The following is a 17,717-nucleotide window of genomic DNA, read 5'->3' on the forward strand; positions in this document are numbered from 1 at the left end:
AGATAGTGCACACCACTGTGCAGCGCTTATAGCTGCACGGCACGGCTGTTTGACTCAGCTCTGTTGCCAGTGCTGAGGGAGACGGACCGGACTCAGTGGCTCTTTGACCTGTCGAACAGCTGCTTGAGTTGGTCCTGAGAGGTGGCCTCTTTCTGCTGCATGAGCTCAGAGTGGCCCTTGGTTACACCCCAGCCATCGGGGGAAGACATGGAGGGACACAGGGGACGACCAGAGGCTGGCTTCAAGTTCTCCCAGTAGTCACGGCGGGCTCTAAAAGAATTAAAAATAGAGGAACACACATAGTAGTTAGTACTCACTGGTGCCGAAGAACCAATATTTTACACTTCACTTAGTTTAGGTGCATATTTATGGTGTTAAGTGACAGATTAAAAGTTGCTTCTGACCTGGCTCTGACCCAGGGCTTGGTGTGCATCTCCAGACCAGCACCCCAGTTGCCGTGTTTCTCTGATGCGGCTGGGAGGTAGCCTCTCTCAGGGGCTAGCTCCTCTGCCACAGCCCTGATGTGATAAGGCTCAAAGCCACAGCAGCCGCCAATGTAGCGAATGCCACAATTGTAGGCCTCTCTGGCGTACTGGTGCATGTCCCAGCGGCTCAGGATCCTGGGCTCCAGACCTGACAGAAGATTCAGTTTTATGTACATTTGATTGCTTTTGGTGAAATAGTATAATACTTATATATAAAGGTGAAATGTTATACATGATTACATACATACTGAATGGTAAAAATTTAAACGCAACACAGTATATCATTACCGAAGGGGAATTCTGGCAGATCGATGAATCCCTGACAGCTGCAGTCGGGGGTGTGGTATGCCAGGGGCTGCACCATGTAGTGAGCCTTCAGCCCAGCCTTCTCCACTCCCTCCTTCATCATCTTGACAGCTTTCACGCAGGTCATTGGGTCAAAGTGACAGTTGACTCCAATGATCTGGGCACCTACAGAAAAAAAAACATGCGCTGGTATGAGCTGACTGTTACAGATAAGCAAAGAAATAACACTTGTAGAGGAGACAACACCAACTGTGGTTTGCAGCTGTGGTTTCAAAGTTTGGGTTTGAATTCATAAGACATTTCAAATTTGGCTGATTTCTTTTTTTATGGTCAACATTTTGGCACTGGTTACTCAACAAAAATACAGGACACAGTTTTGGCATGTAGGCGGCTCCTAGTTATTAATTAATAATTCCAGTAGACTAAGAACAGTCACATCTTATGCCTACCAGTTAGAAATCTTGCCCTTGTCATCTTACAACACTACAGAGAGGTCATGTGAGGACAAAAAATTCCAATTATGATTTATAAAAATGTGGGTTATCCCTTTTCGCTTGACCAATATGCTCATTGGTATATATGTGACTACGGTACCCACCGGCTTTCACCAGCCTGACAGCACACTCTCCAGGTGAGACACCGTGCATGTCTCCCTCTGGTCCGATACACATACAAGCAGCCACAGGCTTCCCCGTCTCCTTCAGCACCTCCACAGCCCACACTGCCTCCTCAACGTGCTCAAAGTACTGTAGGACAGAAACATTCAGTCAAACATCCACCAGAAAATTATAAAAAATTAGGAATAAATTCAATTGTGTTAAAGTTATGTGCGTGTGTGTGTGTGTTTTAAATCTCTACCTCAGCAATCAGGAAGTCCACATTTTTCTTAATGAACACATCCAGCTGTTTCTTGAAGATGGCCTTCACCTCTGTCTCACTCTTGCAGCTCAGGTAGGAAGGAGTCTGACACACTCCCCCAGCAACCAGGGCATCGCCCTCACTGGCTACCTCCTGGGCCAAATTGCAGGCGGCCTCGTTGATCTGAGCCCCCTGCAAAACAAAGCCAAAACTAAGGTGAGAACTGAATACAGAACAGGATAGAGATGAGATAATATCACTAGTATTTATATAAAAAGTAGAAAATTTAACCAGTTTAAAGCTAATGAGCATTCTTTGTACCTTATTTACTTTCTGATTAACATTTTAGCTGTTTTTAATGTGCAGATGAGCAACAACGACATTCTGCTTTTTCCTATAAAAGTGGGGTGTGATTTGTGATTTAACTTACAGTGAAGCTGAGCTTGTTGCCTCTGTTTTCCAGTTTGTCATCACTGGCGTAGAAGGTGAAGGTCTGCATAACGTTGGCCCCGGCCCTCAGGAACTCCCTGTGCAGCTGTCGCACTGAAAAACAAATAGATCACACAGTAAGACAAACATACACGCCAATCCATCTAAACTGTGACACATAAAGGTAATTTACAGAGAACCTATTGGGATAATAAATAAGCCATTTTGAGTCACCTGCTTCAGGGTACTCTGCGGCGGCTTCAGGGGTCCAGGGACCAGCCTTCACGTAGCCTCTCTTCTCGAGGGCAAACACGAAGCCTCCATCACCAATCACGATCTCCCCAGCGTCAAGACGCTCCAAGACTCCCTGTAATAATGGATCAGTGAATGCTTAGATTGAATATGCCTAGATTACTCAGGCTGGAGATGAGCCAGTCAGGCCAAAGGATGTGCAGATCTTCATTCAAAGAACACCAGCATACTACTTTCTAATATAGGCTACGTACAGCATTATGGCCCACCTCTGGCCAAGTTAACCATCCCTCAGCTGGAAACATGTGGTGTTTTTTATTCTAGGCCTGATGGCAAGTCTGCATTGCAAGTATTATATTTTAAGAAGAGGCCACTATAAGCTATAGAAATCTATATCTATGCATTATGCCTCATGCACAGTAGTTCCACTGCCAAATCCCGCTTCTCTCAGTGACCCTGAGTCTGCAAGAAGAAGCAGCACATATCTGAGAAAAGGAGATTATTTATTCATTAATTCACTATATATTTGAATCGAAAAAAAGCTCCACCTGGCATGCATTTAAGTCATAAACCCTCACCAGATCCTCCTAGGGTTATACCACATATACCACACTGAAAGTCAGATTCAAGAGGCAAGTCTGTTCCTCCAGTTAATAAAAAGTCCTAGTCTTAGTCCCAGCAATTCCTCTGTTATTTAGCGGAGAGTGAAATATTTTTCTTATTAAAGTAAATCTTGAGGTAAAAGGTTGAAAAAAGGCTTTTTTTACGTCCTACATTATATATATAAAAAATGTATTCTTAACTTTTGAGAATAATTCATAAATATTCATAATTCATTCACCTCCAGTGCATTGGGATAGAGGAAGAAACCTCAAACACAAATATCTCGAAACCTGGACAAATAAAGCCAAACCTATCTGCATGTACAGATGCTACTGAGAAAATATGTTGTTGTTTTTTTCTAATTTGGGTAATTTGCTGATTCAGTTTGGAGCTCAAGGGTCTTAACAATTAGACATCACACATATTATAATGATTGACACAAAACTACTAGTTGTTCCTTCCCTGCATGCATAATCTACAGGACAGTCCTTTCCACACATACCTTCTTTCCTGGTGCCATAATCCTGCAGCTGTGTGGACCCCCTGACTGCTCAGACTTTGAGAAGTTGAAGCAACATTAGAGTGGAGGAGAAGGCCACTATAAATCTCACTGAAGCAGGGGAGGGGTCTGAGTAAGAGCTGCTCTGATTGGCAAGAGGCAAGTTACACAACTGCAATGTTTACTCCTTCCCCTCCCCTCTTTTACTGAATGGGAGAATTGTGAGTTTGTGCTACTAGTTTTGTCCGGATTAATTATGGTTGTTTGTCTGTCTTCCTGTTAGTTTGTGGGTTTCAGTCTTTTTTGGACCCTGAATAGACAAATCCATGAGTCCAACTTGATAGTTGGCAGCCAGTTTTAACAGACAAGCAAATATTAAGTACATCAGTGTATATGTGAGATTTCTTATAATTACTGACAATGTTTGAATGGTTTGTGTTTGTTGCAGCCGTCACTCATTCCACACTGACAACACATAGCCGTAAAATTAAGTAACAAACTCAGGTTTATTGATTTGGGGTTTACAAAGTAATACTCCAAAACTGGAGCATCGCTGTTACAAGTGCTTTTTATCTCCAAACGGAACTGGGAAAGATACCACTCTTTCCCACTCGTCCCTCTCTTGTTGACCGACTGAAGGGACGGGTGCTTTGTTTTTCCCGCTCTGCCTTGCTCATGCAGAGGACTTGGCCTTCTTCTGCATCTCCACCACATGCTTCATTTCCTGGATGCTGGTGGCCTCTTTGTGTTGCAGCAAGTCGGCATGGCCCTTGGTCACACCCCAGCCCTCTGGTGTGGACTGGGACGGGCACTTGGGACGACCGGATGCAGGCAAGAGATGCTCCCAGTAGTCACGACGGGCCCTGGAGGAGATGAAGGCACAGGTTACACACAGGTTACTGCATGACATAATATTCCTAAAAGTGTGTGTATTTCAGTGTATTGAATAGTTTGGATGGTTTACCTGGCTCTGACCCAGGGTTTGGTGTGCATCTCCAGACCAGCACCCCACATGCCATGTTTCTCTGAGCCAGGGGGCGTTATCCCTCTCTCAGGGGCCAGCTCCTCTGCCACAGCTCTGATGTGATAAGGCTCAAAACCACAACAGCCACCAATGAATCGGATGCCAGCCTTGTAGGCCTCTCTAGCGTACTGGTGCATGTCCCAGCGGGTCAGGATCCTGGGCTCCAGGGCTGAGAGAAGGAGACAATTGTGAACAGCTGCCAGCTGCACATATTTTTTTATTTTCAATGTCCAAGCAAAATATATTACCGAAGGGGAATTCTGGCAAGTCAATGAATCCCTGACAGTTGCAGTCTGGGGTGTGGAATGCCAGAGGCTGCACCATGTAGTGAGCCTTCAGTCCGGCCTTCTCCACTCCCTCCTTCATCATCTTAACAGTCTTCACACAGGTCATGGGGTCAAAGTGGCAGTTGACTCCTACAATCTGGGCACCTGGAGTACAGAGGGAACTGGTTATTGTTATATCAGTTAACACAGATGACTTTCAAGTAAAGAAACAAAAGGATAATGCTCCAGATCACGCAGGGTAGATTAAATACGTACCAGCCTTCACCAGCCTGACAGCACACTCTCCAGGTGAGCTGCCATGCATGTCTCCCTCTGGTCCGATGCACAGAGAAGCAGCCACAGGCTTTCCGCTGGTCTTTAGCACCTGCACGGCCCATTCCGCCTCCTCAACGTGCTCAAAGTACTGCAATGACAGAAACAACAGTCACCACTTAGCGCTCCACTAATCATATTTCACACTGAAGTAGTTTTAACATGACTTGTGCAAGAAAATGAAAATATGACATGAATCTACCTCAGCAATCATGAAATCCACGCCCTTCTTCACGAACACTTCCAGCTGTTTCTTAAAGACGGCCTTCACATCTGTTTCGCTCTTGCAGCTCAGGTAGGAAGGTGTCTGAGACACTCCGCCAGCTACCAAAGCGTCTCCTTCACTGGCTACTTCTCTGGCCAGGTCACAGCCTGCCTCGTTGATTTGTGTCCCCTGAAAAAATGAGGAAGGCAACATGAGGTTGTTGATGATGATGCTCTGTGCAATACACATTTTGATTATTGTCCACAACCAGTAAAATGGAATTAGCAAGAGCTGCATAATCCTAAAGAGCTATAGTTGGGTACTCACAGTGATTCTCAATGATTGACCCCTGTTCTCCAGCTTGTCATCACTGGCGTAGAATGTGAATGTCTGCATGACATTAGCTCCTGCCCTCAGGAACTCCCTATGCAGCTGCCGCACTAATGGAAACATACAGATTTGTCATATTACAGGTAAAACGTTGTGCTTTTAGGCTTGTGCACCTTCCCCCTGGGCTTCATACAATATGGGTGTGTGTACTGTCTGTCTTACCAGCCTCAGGGTGTGTGACAGTAGCCTCAGGAGTCCATGGTCCGGCCTTCACATAGCCCCTCTTCTCCAGGGCAAACACAAAGCCTCCATCACCAATCACCACCTCCCCAGCATTCAGACGCTCAAGGATACCCTGTGGGAGCAGAGGCATCCATGCACACACGTCACCATCTACACTAAATGGCTTATAAGCTTTTTGATGTTTTGTATTTTACTTAATATCTAGAATAGAAATGCAGCAGGAAAGAAGGACAGCAATGAACAAAATGTATGTGACTTAAAGATAAGAGCATAGATGTCATACGTGTGCAGTATACGTCACAGTTTGCAGTTGATGTAGAGACAAATGTGTATGTGTGCATTCAAAATCTGATGATTCTGTATGTGTCTATGTGAGGGAAGCTGCAGTTCAGGTACAAAGGTAAAAAGATAAACGCAGTTTTCAGTCTGAGATTCTCCAGTGGTGACCGCTTTAGTCTGGCTGTTTCGCATACCACATGCAGACACACACACACACACACACACACACACACACACAAACATAAAACCTGTACTGACAACATTTCCTCATAACACCGCAGCCTATCGACTGACAGGAAAACTATGATATCAAAGCCTTACATGCTGTAACATACAAGCATGATTGTCCACAGAGAGGTTATTTTACCTTCTTGCCAGGTGCCATCTCTTTTTCCCCAGTTTCAGTTGCAGCACTAAGCACTTGGTAACAGCGAACCCCTCTTTCGGTCGGAAGAGTGCCGACTGTTGCTCCTCACCCGTTTTATACTGCTGGGTGAATAAGGGAGGATTTAATGTTGGTGCCAAATTCATAATTGCCACATGTTTGTTTGGAAATTGTGCAACATAGTCTGGCTCCCAGATCAATGAGGATGGCATGGATTGTAAAAGTCAGTGCAGGTAAGGCAGGGACATGAAGTGAAAGAGTTGTTTAATGATTATATTAATATTTCAAACATTAAACTTATCCCAAACTACTGGTGCTTTATTGTAAACTTCTGTTTGGCAGATAGTGGGCATTTTTAGTATGTAACACACAATTCTACTTTGAGTGTACAAAGTAGCTTAATTGGTAAAATGTTTATGACTTAATCATCCTGGTTACATCAAATCAAATCCTTCAAGTGTTTTTTTTCTGAGACCCTGCAATGACCCTGAAATGATGCAATTACTGACTTTACAAAGTTGCAGCATGCTCACAGCTGGAACCTTCTGCAAAGGCCTGGTGAGATAAGCCTGAATAGTGCACCTCTGTCCAATTGCTAACATTCCCCATTAGTCTTGGGACACAAGACTATTTAAGACTGGCAATGTGCAGTGATTGATTGAAGCTTCTCTTTGTGTTTTTCATGGCTGTTTTCAGAAAAGTTTGTGTCTTGTATTACTCTCAATTGTGGGCCGTGCAAAGCCATGGCATATACTGTACATAACGTACTTTAATAGATAGAGAGCTGCAACTTTTAGTTCATTAAATTATTAGTTGATTGAATGAGCCACTATTTTAATAATTAGTTAATTGTTAAAGAGATTTTTCAAGCAAAAATGCCCCCAAATTAGGTTGAAATAGCTTCTCCATTGTGAAAATCAGCTTTTTTTACATGTCCAAGTAAATGTTTTTGGGCTTTGATGGACAGGTAAAACAAGACATTTGATTTTCCATTGTTTCTTAGAGGGCAAATAAATGATTAAGTAAGAAAAAATAAACACATAATTGAATAATGAAAATAATTGTTGAAATCACAGAACCCAGTTTTGCTCTGTATTTAAAAAAAACTTCTGCATGTAGATCATTGCATTTATCCGAGTTAACCAGTAACACCTTCATCCCTGGCCACAGTCTTCATTACTGTGCTTATTTTTTCCATGCACTGCACACAGACACACATTAAAACATGTACAAATACACAGACACACACACTCAGACAGATACGGGGATATTGACCTTCAGTAAAGTGGAGGTGTATAGTTCTGCCAGCTCTGGGTCTATCCAGTTTCAGGGGGAATGTTACAGATAGGCCTCCCTCAGGTGTTTATCAACAGAGTCAAAGTTCAGAAAAACGCCTCTAATCTATAGTTCACCATAGGATTTCATCAGCTGTATTGGAGTTGCACAGATCACATTACCTTCTGCTGATCTAAAAGGACTGTGCATTACCTAAAAGTGTTATATGTTCCAAAAATGGCACTAGTTTGCAAATATGTGTTCTAGTTTACAGTTAACTCTTCTCACCAGTAGGTTATTCATTACCAAGAATTGTCCAAACACCAAAATACTTTATTTTAAGTTCTAGTGGAGATAGCAAAGTTTCCAAAGATTTCAAATAGTTTTGGAATTTTTAATATTACCATTTACAGTGCAGCTGTAATATGGCATCTTGGGTCTGTATATTTCACTCAGTGCTAACATCATATAGCTTCAATGTAGAGCTGGAACAATATGATTTCCCCACAGAGGGAAATTAAAGGGGAGAACAAAATTTTACATTAAGAGGTTAAAAGAATATTTCAAGATTTTTATTTGCTTTCTTGCTGAGAGTTAGATGAGAAGATATCACTCTTGTATCTGTCTGTTAAATATGAAGCAGGAGCCAGGAAACAGGTAACGTGGGGAAATTCTGCTCACCAGCACCTCGTCTCACTACTTAAGACATTATTTTGGTTGTGCAATCTGAACAAAAAACTATTGAGTAAAAAAACAATATATTGACAGTTTTTTGTCAATACCTCATGGTGACAACTCCAAGAAGTCACTGCGCTCAGCCAAAAAACATTGCAGTACATAATCAGTTTTTTGTACAGATTAAACAAATGAGATATAACATTTTAATAAATTAGCTTTATATAGAGCCAGGCTAGCTGTTTCCTCATGTTTCCAGGCCTCATGCTAAGCTAAGCTAACCATCTCGTGACTGTATCTTCATGAATGGAAGCGGTATCGATCTTCTCAATCAACTCTGCAAGAAAGTGAAAAAGCATATTTCCTTAAATGTCCAACCAGGCCTTTAAACAAAGTGTGTCTATTTATGTTGCACATCTGGATAAATATGAGCTCTCAGGCACACAGAATAAATATGAAGCTGAGAAAGCAGGTAACCGGTCAGTCAAAAAAAAGTTACTAAAAGTGTTGTAGGGGGTGTCAATGGCTGTATGCATACAACCCAGTCATTCATTAAACAAAAAAACATAACTACTCGCAAATAATTTAAATGTAATGTTCTTTTGCCCTGGCCGTATTTAGAGAGGAGTGGTCTGTTTACTATAAGGTGTAACAGTTTCATTAGCGAGGCACCAAAAGGAACCTTATGAACTCCTATCCCTCAGGCACAAGTGTTTAAACGTACATGTGTGGTGCACATGCATCTGTTGGTGAGCGTTTGTCAACATGTTTGCGAATGTGTGCACAAGTATTTATGTATAAGAGCAGAAATAGCTCTAATGTGTCAAGTGTCACTGAAGTGCTGAGTCAGGCAGCAGATCTCCACAGTGGAAGAGACCTCAAATTCCAAGTCCACACTGAACCACAACCCTGTTCTGAGCTCCTAATGTACCAAACTGAACACTGCTCACCATGTCTACAGCCCACATTACATCATGTTGGCTTATGCATCACGTAATGAAGGGACCAAAGAAGCTTGGAATGATTAATGAGATCTTTTTCTGCCTCTTTTGGATACAAGATATAAAGCACCTTCTCTGTTTCTCTTTATCTAGAGCTTTTACATATGGGGGCCTTGTGAGGTTAGATCTAGTTCTATGAAATCTATTTACATGGTGTATTTCTACCATATCCCATTTCTTCAGAGTTATTCCAACTATTCCACTTGGAGTATCAGGCGTTGACCAGCAGCTGTACTGTGTGACATTTTCTCTTTGCAGCCACAACTAGTTCTTGCAGGCTGATGCTGGAAATGAGGCTGTCTGTGCCGTTGCAAAGGGACCAAAGGCTGAAAGAGTGTGAAAGGACAACAAGCGGGGACTGATGGCTGATTGGGGGTGGGTAGGGGTGGTGGTGGTGGGGCTGGAGCTAGAATGGTTCAATGGGTGAGGATAGGGAGCGAGGCAGGCTGGGAAAAAGGCCAGGTTTGAGGCATGAGAGTGGAGAAATATGGTACACAAAATTGCAAGTTTGAAGTTTCTTTCTGTGTAGAAACACATGAAATGACCTGGGCTGACACTGATAAAGTTGCAGTTAACTATTGACTCCTAACAAACTGATAACGTGTCAGACTTGTCACATGCTCTTTCGGCCAGATGGCAACAGAAATAAAACGGAGAAAAGCTGGTGTAACACCCCAAATCATTGTTCTTGACATGTGAATGTCTTTTTGCATTGTAAACTGCAGTGCAAGTTACACCCCAAATCATTGTTCTTGACATGTGAATGTCTTTTTGCATTGTAAACTGCAGTGCAAGTTATGGTAGTGCTGTTGATATATGTTGATTACTGAGGATCTCACTCAGTTTATTCAGTCTCCAACTATATGTCATTGCACATTCATGTTTCTGGACAGAGTTTACAGAGCTTGTGCTGAATGCAGCAGAGTGTTAGCCTGAATATGATTCATCAATCAGAGCCTGTGGAGCCAACACTAACCCATCTCTTGATGTCCTTTCTCCCCACAATCTTCACACATGTTCTGTTCTCTGTGTTGCTTCAGTCTCTCCTCTCCTGTTTTAAAGGGGACTCTGTGCCACTCTGGCCCCCTGTTTACCTCCACCCCTTCCTCTGGTCCAATCACAGCTCAAGCTGAAGAAGACATTCTGCTGAAACCGTCCATTCTTTGTGGATTTGTAGGCCACAAAAAGATAAATAGGGAGAGAGACTTTGAGTGAGTGAGTGAGTGAGTGAGTGAGTAAGAGAAAGAGAAAGAGCACTCGGTGACCTACTGTAAAAAACTCACTGTAGTCTTTGGAGGCATGCTCCTTATCTCCCTTTTCTTACACAAAGACACTGCTTCGAAGAAATATCATCTGGTTGCACTTGGTTAGGTTTTTAATTTTCTTAATCTTTTAATTTTTATTATTTAATACTCAAAACGAAGGTAGTAAAAATTATACAATGTAATATCACATTAAAACACAAGAGGGCACAATAGTACACTTTCTATATTAAATCCATTCTCTCTTATGCACAGACAAGAAACATGAAACATAAATTAATGAGTGGAGAAACATAACAATAAAGATGCTTCCATACATGGCATAAGAGCTCACTGAATTATTTGATAAGTATTAGAAAGTTGTGAATAAAGAGTTAAGGTCCTTTGAAATCAACAGATCTCAATCTGGGACATTTTGGACTGAGGCACCAAATGAGGGATTATTTTTAGGAGGAACGACGTTCATCCCTTTGTGCGCCTAAAAGCTATACTGCAGACACTTTATGTTGTTTTTTTTCTCCTTTAATTTTTCAGGAATCCACACAGAAAACTAATGCTGGCCTCCGAAACATGTCAGCAGTATCAAATGGCAAGAGAAAATATATTCAATGTGCTTAGTTTGCACAAATGCAGGCTCAAAGAGATAAAATGAACACAAAAAAGGCCTGGAGAGGCTGCTACACAGAATTGCAGTGTGATTTTATGTCTTCCCATTGCCTCTTAGGTGTCTACATTTGTGTACAGTTGTGTTTTCACTTTTCTACATTTAGCGGCTCATCTGCTTTTTATTGTTTATTCTATGTCCTTTAATGTGTCTCCTATTTATTTTACTTGATTTATAATGACAACCAACTGTTAGACATCTGAATTAAATGTTAAATATCACCTGTTGTCCAGAACAAACTAATTAGTTTGGTGTTTGTAGCCTCAGTAGTTGCTTCACAACCAGTGAACATAGTGAACATAAATTTTGTGACACACTTAAAGTAAAGAGAGGGATGGTTTGAACTAACCAATGTGTAGTTCACTGCAATAAAGTATCAGCACAGCTTTTCATTACCTTCTTTTTCATTACCTCGCTGTACTGTAACTGTGTGGAAGGTTTACAGTAACTTATCTTTTAACTGCTCCCTCTAATCTCACAGTAAAGCATCCCAGCGTGACTGTTCAAAAAACTGAACAACTGCCACGTCTTAAATGTACATAAAGACGTAATCAGTGCAGGAGAATATATCATCAAATATTAGCCATATGGCTCCAATAAAACTCTAGACTTGAATAAAATGAAGATTAAGTAATTGTGAACAGCAGATAATTTTCTATATATCAAGATGTACATTTTCTGTACTTTAAACCACATAGAACAAACTGCTGTAGGATTATGAAAAGCATGCCTAAGGTATGACCTTCAAATACCAGAGTGAGTTAGCTGGTCTGAGTTGTTTCTCTTTTATTTGTTAGCAACCACAAATGTGTTGTCCAAACACAATTCACGAACCCACCTGCATCCAAGATTTATGTTTATTTTGGCAGCAGAGTAACACTGTTGATGCTAGTTAGGTTTTAATGCCTAATGTGACTTTATGGGAATGAGCCGGGAAATGCTGCAGCGTTTTATTTCATTCCTTGCGTCCGCAGGTTGATTCATATGTTGAAAATAGTAGAAGAGGGTTTGTCAGATAAATAAAATTTGGATAAGCAAAGAGTCAAAATATTTGTAAAGCCAAAGTACTCAAAGTACTCTTCAGAATCTCCATATAAGATGATCTCTAGTTTATTTGTGTGCACACTCATGAGTCAGACACAGATCAAATAGCCCTCCTGTTTTTGTTTTTTAAATGAAATGAGATACAACTTAATTATCTATCATGAAACTTTGTCTTTGGCCACATCATTTTCTTTCCCATCGCTTTACTTATGCTTGGCTTGTCCCAGCAGGGTCTGCATGCTCTGTTTGGGTGACCTAACTCATTTGTTATGTTCTTTTTTTGCTGTGTTTATGTGCTCCAAAGTCTTGTGTCACCTTTATGTCATACCTTATTTCTGTCTTGTGTGTCCCGGTGTGACCTCATTTCCAAAATCAAACTGTATACAACTGGGAAATCCCCCAAAACAAGAAACAGAAATGCCAGGTCTCTGACCACACTGCCACCTACTGTATGTTTATGTTCACCTCACTGGACTGAGACATTTTAACCCCTAATTAACTGCATTCTTTTGTGGAGGACTGGTAGTATGTGTGTGAGCTAAAGGTATTTGAAAAAGAAAGGTGTGCAGAAACTGATTGAACATGAGTCTGTTTTGTCATTATGTTTTTTTTTTGGCATTACCTTGTTAATATTCTTGATGTTACTATCAAGGTAAAGCTTCACCTGCTCTAAAGGCCTAAAAGTTTGAACATTGACCTTTTGATTGTAATATTAATATCCATTTTACAAGAGATAATCCATCTCCTACTTCAAAATAACGTTAAAGTGCAATGACATGAGGATTGGGCTCACAAATATTAGAAACACTGTGGCAAACTTAATACATTCATCATCAATATGCATCAGGCATTTGCTACTGGATATGTTTTGGCCACTTGGGGCAATAAAAACAAGCTGATGCAGTGACCTTGTTAGCAAACAGCTGCTATCCAGACCAGGAGGGAGAGAAACATAAGCATCCATTTGCAACTGGGTCTTATATCCTCTCATTTTAGTTCTGTTTTGTTCTCCACTAACTCATGCGGAGCAAATATGTGACTTGTTAGCAACTAAATACTCACAGGCTAGTCGCTAACATGGTCTGTCAGCTGCTTTGGGCTAGAAAGGTACATTTTGTCTGAAAACAAAGCTGATGAGAGCAGTCAGAGTGAACCAGTGCAATAAAGTGGTGGGCCTTGAAACAAAAACAATGAGCTGAAAGATGCTAAAACCATATGGCTGAGGGGAAGTTGCATTATAATTCCTTGTGGGTTTGTCACTATGAGCTACTCCTTTCACACACATTTGATCCATTATTTATAGAAAATATTCAGTATAGCAGCTTCGGCTAAGAGCTGATTTTTGAGCAGACCTTTTAAGTGCCCTCTCTAATATACAGTATGTGGCAAAGTTATTGATCCTAACTCTTTAAAAGCCATATTTAATGCAGAACTTAAATATCACAGCTAACCAAGTGGGGGTTGTGGCCTTACATTGTTTCTTCTCAAATGACTAGAGGATAAAGGTAAACATCTATGACACAAACACAACACTAAAGGCTCAACTGATAAATGTAATAAAATCTGATATGAAATCTGAATCATATTTTCATTGTTTGTTTTTATCAATAAGAATATTCTTTAAATAAAAATGAAAGCTTTATTAAATTACCTAATATACTCTCATATGCACCTACAATTATTATATTCCAAAAATTAAACATTAAATACTTTGTTTACCCTTACAATCAAAATACAAAGCCCCTGTTCACACACTTATTTTTGGCAACTTTTTATATGATTTATCTATTGGTAGTTTTAAAAGCTGTGCAGCTATATATTTAAAGCCTACTGCAATTAACACAATTATACTAGCCCTTATTTTCACAAACACATATACATATCTGTACACACCATGAATGGCATCATCACATAATTTCTGCACAGAGCGTAAACTTCCTCCCTACAGCCACTAACCCTCAAACCCAATCATCTCTCCCAGTAAGTCCTGTCTGCATTTCCCATGGAGTTGCCCTGCAGCTAAGAACATCTCCATGCTCCTGGGACTGAAGCACTGTCTTGACCACATGTATCTATTTACAGACATTGCTGCCTCCCACAGTGTTCTCACCAGGACGACACACACAGACAGATCTGGTGTGGAAAGAGGAAGTCCCGAAGGCAGGGCTCGACCAAATGACACAGTGGAGAAGTGAGGCACCGTGTGAGCAAGGAGACAAACTGTGGAGTATGAAGTTTGAGGCTGCGAAGAATGTCAAGAGGGCGGCGTGAAAGGCCTGCACTTAACAAACTCCCACTGCAGCATCCCAGAGAGGAAATAAGAGCTGGTGTTAACATGCTGGGAAAAGGCAAAATAATAGAAACTGCATGCAGGATGAATGCAGCAAATACCAGTGTGGTGAAGCTCATAATGTTTGAACTGTACAGTCACAAGTCACACACATAACTTTGCTTAGCATTATTTATGAACAACATCTGGAGTGTCTTGCAAAATATTTATGCAATGTTGGCCATCTACATACATACCATGTGCTTAATAAACAGATGCATAGAAGGAAATCTACTGAGTAGAAGAAAGACGTCCAACAAGCTGATTGAACTGATGACATTTAACATTTCGACAGTGAGGAAATATGAGTGTCTGGTGCTGAATAGCACACAAGCTGCTTTTTCTCACAGTAACATAACATAAGAGTTTCCCCAATAGTTGAAGCATGTTTATTGGATTTGGATGCAAATCCTCTTTTGGAATATCTAAGCAAAGAGACTGAGGACATGAAGCTGAACACATGCAAGACCCTTATAAAGCCTTTCTCTTGTCTTAAAAATGTAAAAAAATTGGCATCACGTGTTCAGCTTAATGGATCTTGCTTGCTTCAGGGTGTGACTGGCAAGACAAATTTTCATTCAGGTAGTTCACAGTGATTTTCATAATGCATAAAAGACAATAAATAAGAATCCGCATATGGAATTTAAAACAAATTAAAAGGGAATAAAAAAAAGATGAAAATGATAAAATAATAGAGGAGAGTGCAAGGTGAAGCAGCAGATGCCTAAGATTTAATTAAGTTTTTAGCCTTGTTTTAAAGGTGAGTCAGACTTCAGATAAGGCCTATATCCTCAGATACAGTCATGTGGACCATGTTAAGTGATGCTGCTTCTTCATGTTTAATTGGACTCTTGGTACTGGTACATGATGACATGAGGCTGATATCAGGAGCTAAACCAGACAATCAGATGCATTTTTAAACCAGACAGACAAACAGGAATATTTTATCCTAAGCCAGCGCAGAGACCTGAGAAAAGACTATTGTTTCCATCATGCATAAAACAAAAGGATGAACTTATTTCTCCAAGCCGGTCTGTAAAAGAAACCTCTGATACTTACAATGTTGTGACTCAAGTGACTCTAAACATAATTGTACAACACCTACATGAATCTATATGGACTTCCTGTAGCAAATTATTCGCCCTCATTAGTTAACATTGCTTACATGCCACACGATCCTTCAAAACATGCAGCCTTGGCCCAGTGTCATTCACTGTTCCCAGCTGCGGTGTGCGATTTGCCCTCCCTAAAATGTTCATATGGTCCCAGTGTGACAGTCTTTCCTGAGTTGTCACAGTTCCACAGACCACAGTGTAATACGTTTGGTTTATGTCTCTAGCTCAGCTCCTTGAGTGAGAAGAGAGGAAAGAGCTGGAGACACAGCCTGCAGCGAGAAACTTATGATCTCAAATCTTTTCTGGAGCCCTCAATGAAGAAAACAACTATATGATTCCACAACCAGTAATCAGAGCTGTCAAAGTGAAGTTTCAGTTTGAGAAATCTCAAGTCAAATCTCAATTCCTTAGTTACACATTTTGATAAATAGGCTTTTTTTTGCATTCTTGCCATGCGTTTGATGAGATAATCAGTATCATTCTTATGTCTGTACAGTAAATATGAAGCCACAGCCAACAGTTGGTTAGCTTAGCTTAGGACAAAGACTGGGAACGAGGGCAAACAGGCTCTGTGTAAAGTAACAAAAACCAGCACCTCTAAAGCTCACTAATAAATATGTCATATCTGGTTTGGTTATTCTGTAAGGCCAGAGTGTAAAAGGGGTGTTATGTGCTGGACTATGTTGTTAGCTTTGGATGAAGTAAGACAGTTTCACCCTGTCTCCAGTCTTTGTGCTAAGCTAAGCTAAGCTAAGCAGCTCCTGGCTGTAACTTCATATTTACTGTACAAACATGAGAGTGATAGAAGTCTTCTAATATAACTCAAGACAGAAAGCAGATAAGTGTATTTCCAAAACAACGCCATTAAAGATAAATCCAACTTAAAGCCACAAATCCACAAATTGCAAGTCTGTTGTAGGTCTTTTAGGTATCTGAATGCTGACCACTAATGTGAGCATTTTCCTTTTTACGGCCATGTTAATAGTTATTCTGTTTTTTTTAACACAGTTGAGTCCAAGTCCTACCTGCATAATTATAGTAATTCAATACTCAAGTGCAGCTATGCAAGCCACACTTTCCTTTATTGTTCTGAGATTTCACTGGGTCAAAACTTGATACTTAAAGGTTTTTGCTTTCAAAACTTAAGCGAAGTCTTAAGGGAGTTAAGTTTTAGTCGATTCTGAAGTCCTCATATTTGCGACTTAAGTCTAATTTGACAGTTCTGCCAATAATCAACACCTGTAGTAAACCAGTCAATGGTGGAATAGGAAGTCAAACTTTAACTTAAGTAAAAATGCACATGTTAGCATTAAAATATAATTAAAGTACTAAAATTAAAATGACTAATTATGCAGAATGACTCATTTTAGAATAACGTAGGCTATATTATATTATTGGATTATAAATATTGATGTGTGCATCACTTGGTGGAGGTGGAGCTAATTCTGGCTGCTTTTCAAACTGCCAGGCAGCTTAATGTAGGCTATTCAATAAATTATTATATTTAGTATAAAATCTGCAAAGTAACTAGTAATAGATAGTACTTGACTTTGTTACTTAAACCAGTCAGCACAAATTACTAAATACGGACTTAATTTAAATGGTACAATAGAGTGGGTAATTATGAAATAATTTTATATTAAAGTATGAATCTTTATTATTGTACCCCATTCTTAATATTTGTATTCCAAATCCCACTGTTATAATTCTAGATATTTCAATATTTCTGCATTGAAATAGAGCTTTCAGTGAGTGCTCTTCAGCTCAGAGAGGTATGAGAAAATGCGTTGATCCGCATTTGAGTTGCCGTAACTCATAAAAGCTACTCAAAAGGAAAAAAAGGCAGAACTTGTAA

The 17,717-nt window shown here is 40.4% G+C and overlaps 2 protein-coding genes across 2 annotated transcripts in view; both read right to left on the reverse strand.

Annotated features, from left to right (window-relative positions):
• LOC118326305 (betaine--homocysteine S-methyltransferase 1-like) overlaps positions 1 to 3,828 on the reverse strand; it is a 4,070-nt gene extending 242 nt beyond the window's left edge. Inside the window, exons 1-8 of the mRNA XM_035659285.1 lie at positions 3,436 to 3,828; positions 2,313 to 2,445; positions 2,080 to 2,192; positions 1,650 to 1,841; positions 1,390 to 1,537; positions 774 to 956; positions 405 to 633; positions 1 to 270 (exon numbers count right to left, since the gene is read on the reverse strand). Coding sequence (XP_035515178.1) covers positions 93 to 270; positions 405 to 633; positions 774 to 956; positions 1,390 to 1,537; positions 1,650 to 1,841; positions 2,080 to 2,192; positions 2,313 to 2,445; positions 3,436 to 3,453 — 1,194 coding nt within the window. The 5' untranslated portion in view covers positions 3,454 to 3,828 and the 3' untranslated portion in view covers positions 1 to 92. The remainder of the gene's footprint in view (positions 271 to 404; positions 634 to 773; positions 957 to 1,389; positions 1,538 to 1,649; positions 1,842 to 2,079; positions 2,193 to 2,312; positions 2,446 to 3,435) is intronic.
• A 91-nt stretch (positions 3,829 to 3,919) lies between these two features.
• Positions 3,920 to 6,587, reverse strand: LOC118326304 (betaine--homocysteine S-methyltransferase 1-like). The gene is made up of 8 exons (XM_035659283.1): positions 6,480 to 6,587; positions 5,813 to 5,945; positions 5,588 to 5,700; positions 5,258 to 5,449; positions 4,999 to 5,146; positions 4,705 to 4,887; positions 4,397 to 4,625; positions 3,920 to 4,295 (listed from the first exon to the last, which is right to left on the reverse strand). Exons 1-8 carry the CDS (start codon positions 6,495 to 6,497, stop codon positions 4,106 to 4,108), a joined length of 1,206 nt encoding a protein of 401 aa, XP_035515176.1. The 5' UTR covers positions 6,498 to 6,587; the 3' UTR covers positions 3,920 to 4,105.
• Positions 6,588 to 17,717: the final 11,130 nt, after the last annotated feature.

Source organism: Morone saxatilis, unplaced genomic scaffold (genome assembly GCF_004916995.1).
Source record: "Morone saxatilis isolate NCDOM2014 unplaced genomic scaffold, NCSU_SB_2.0 Contig16, whole genome shotgun sequence".
Lineage (NCBI taxonomy): Eukaryota > Metazoa > Chordata > Actinopteri > Moronidae > Morone > Morone saxatilis.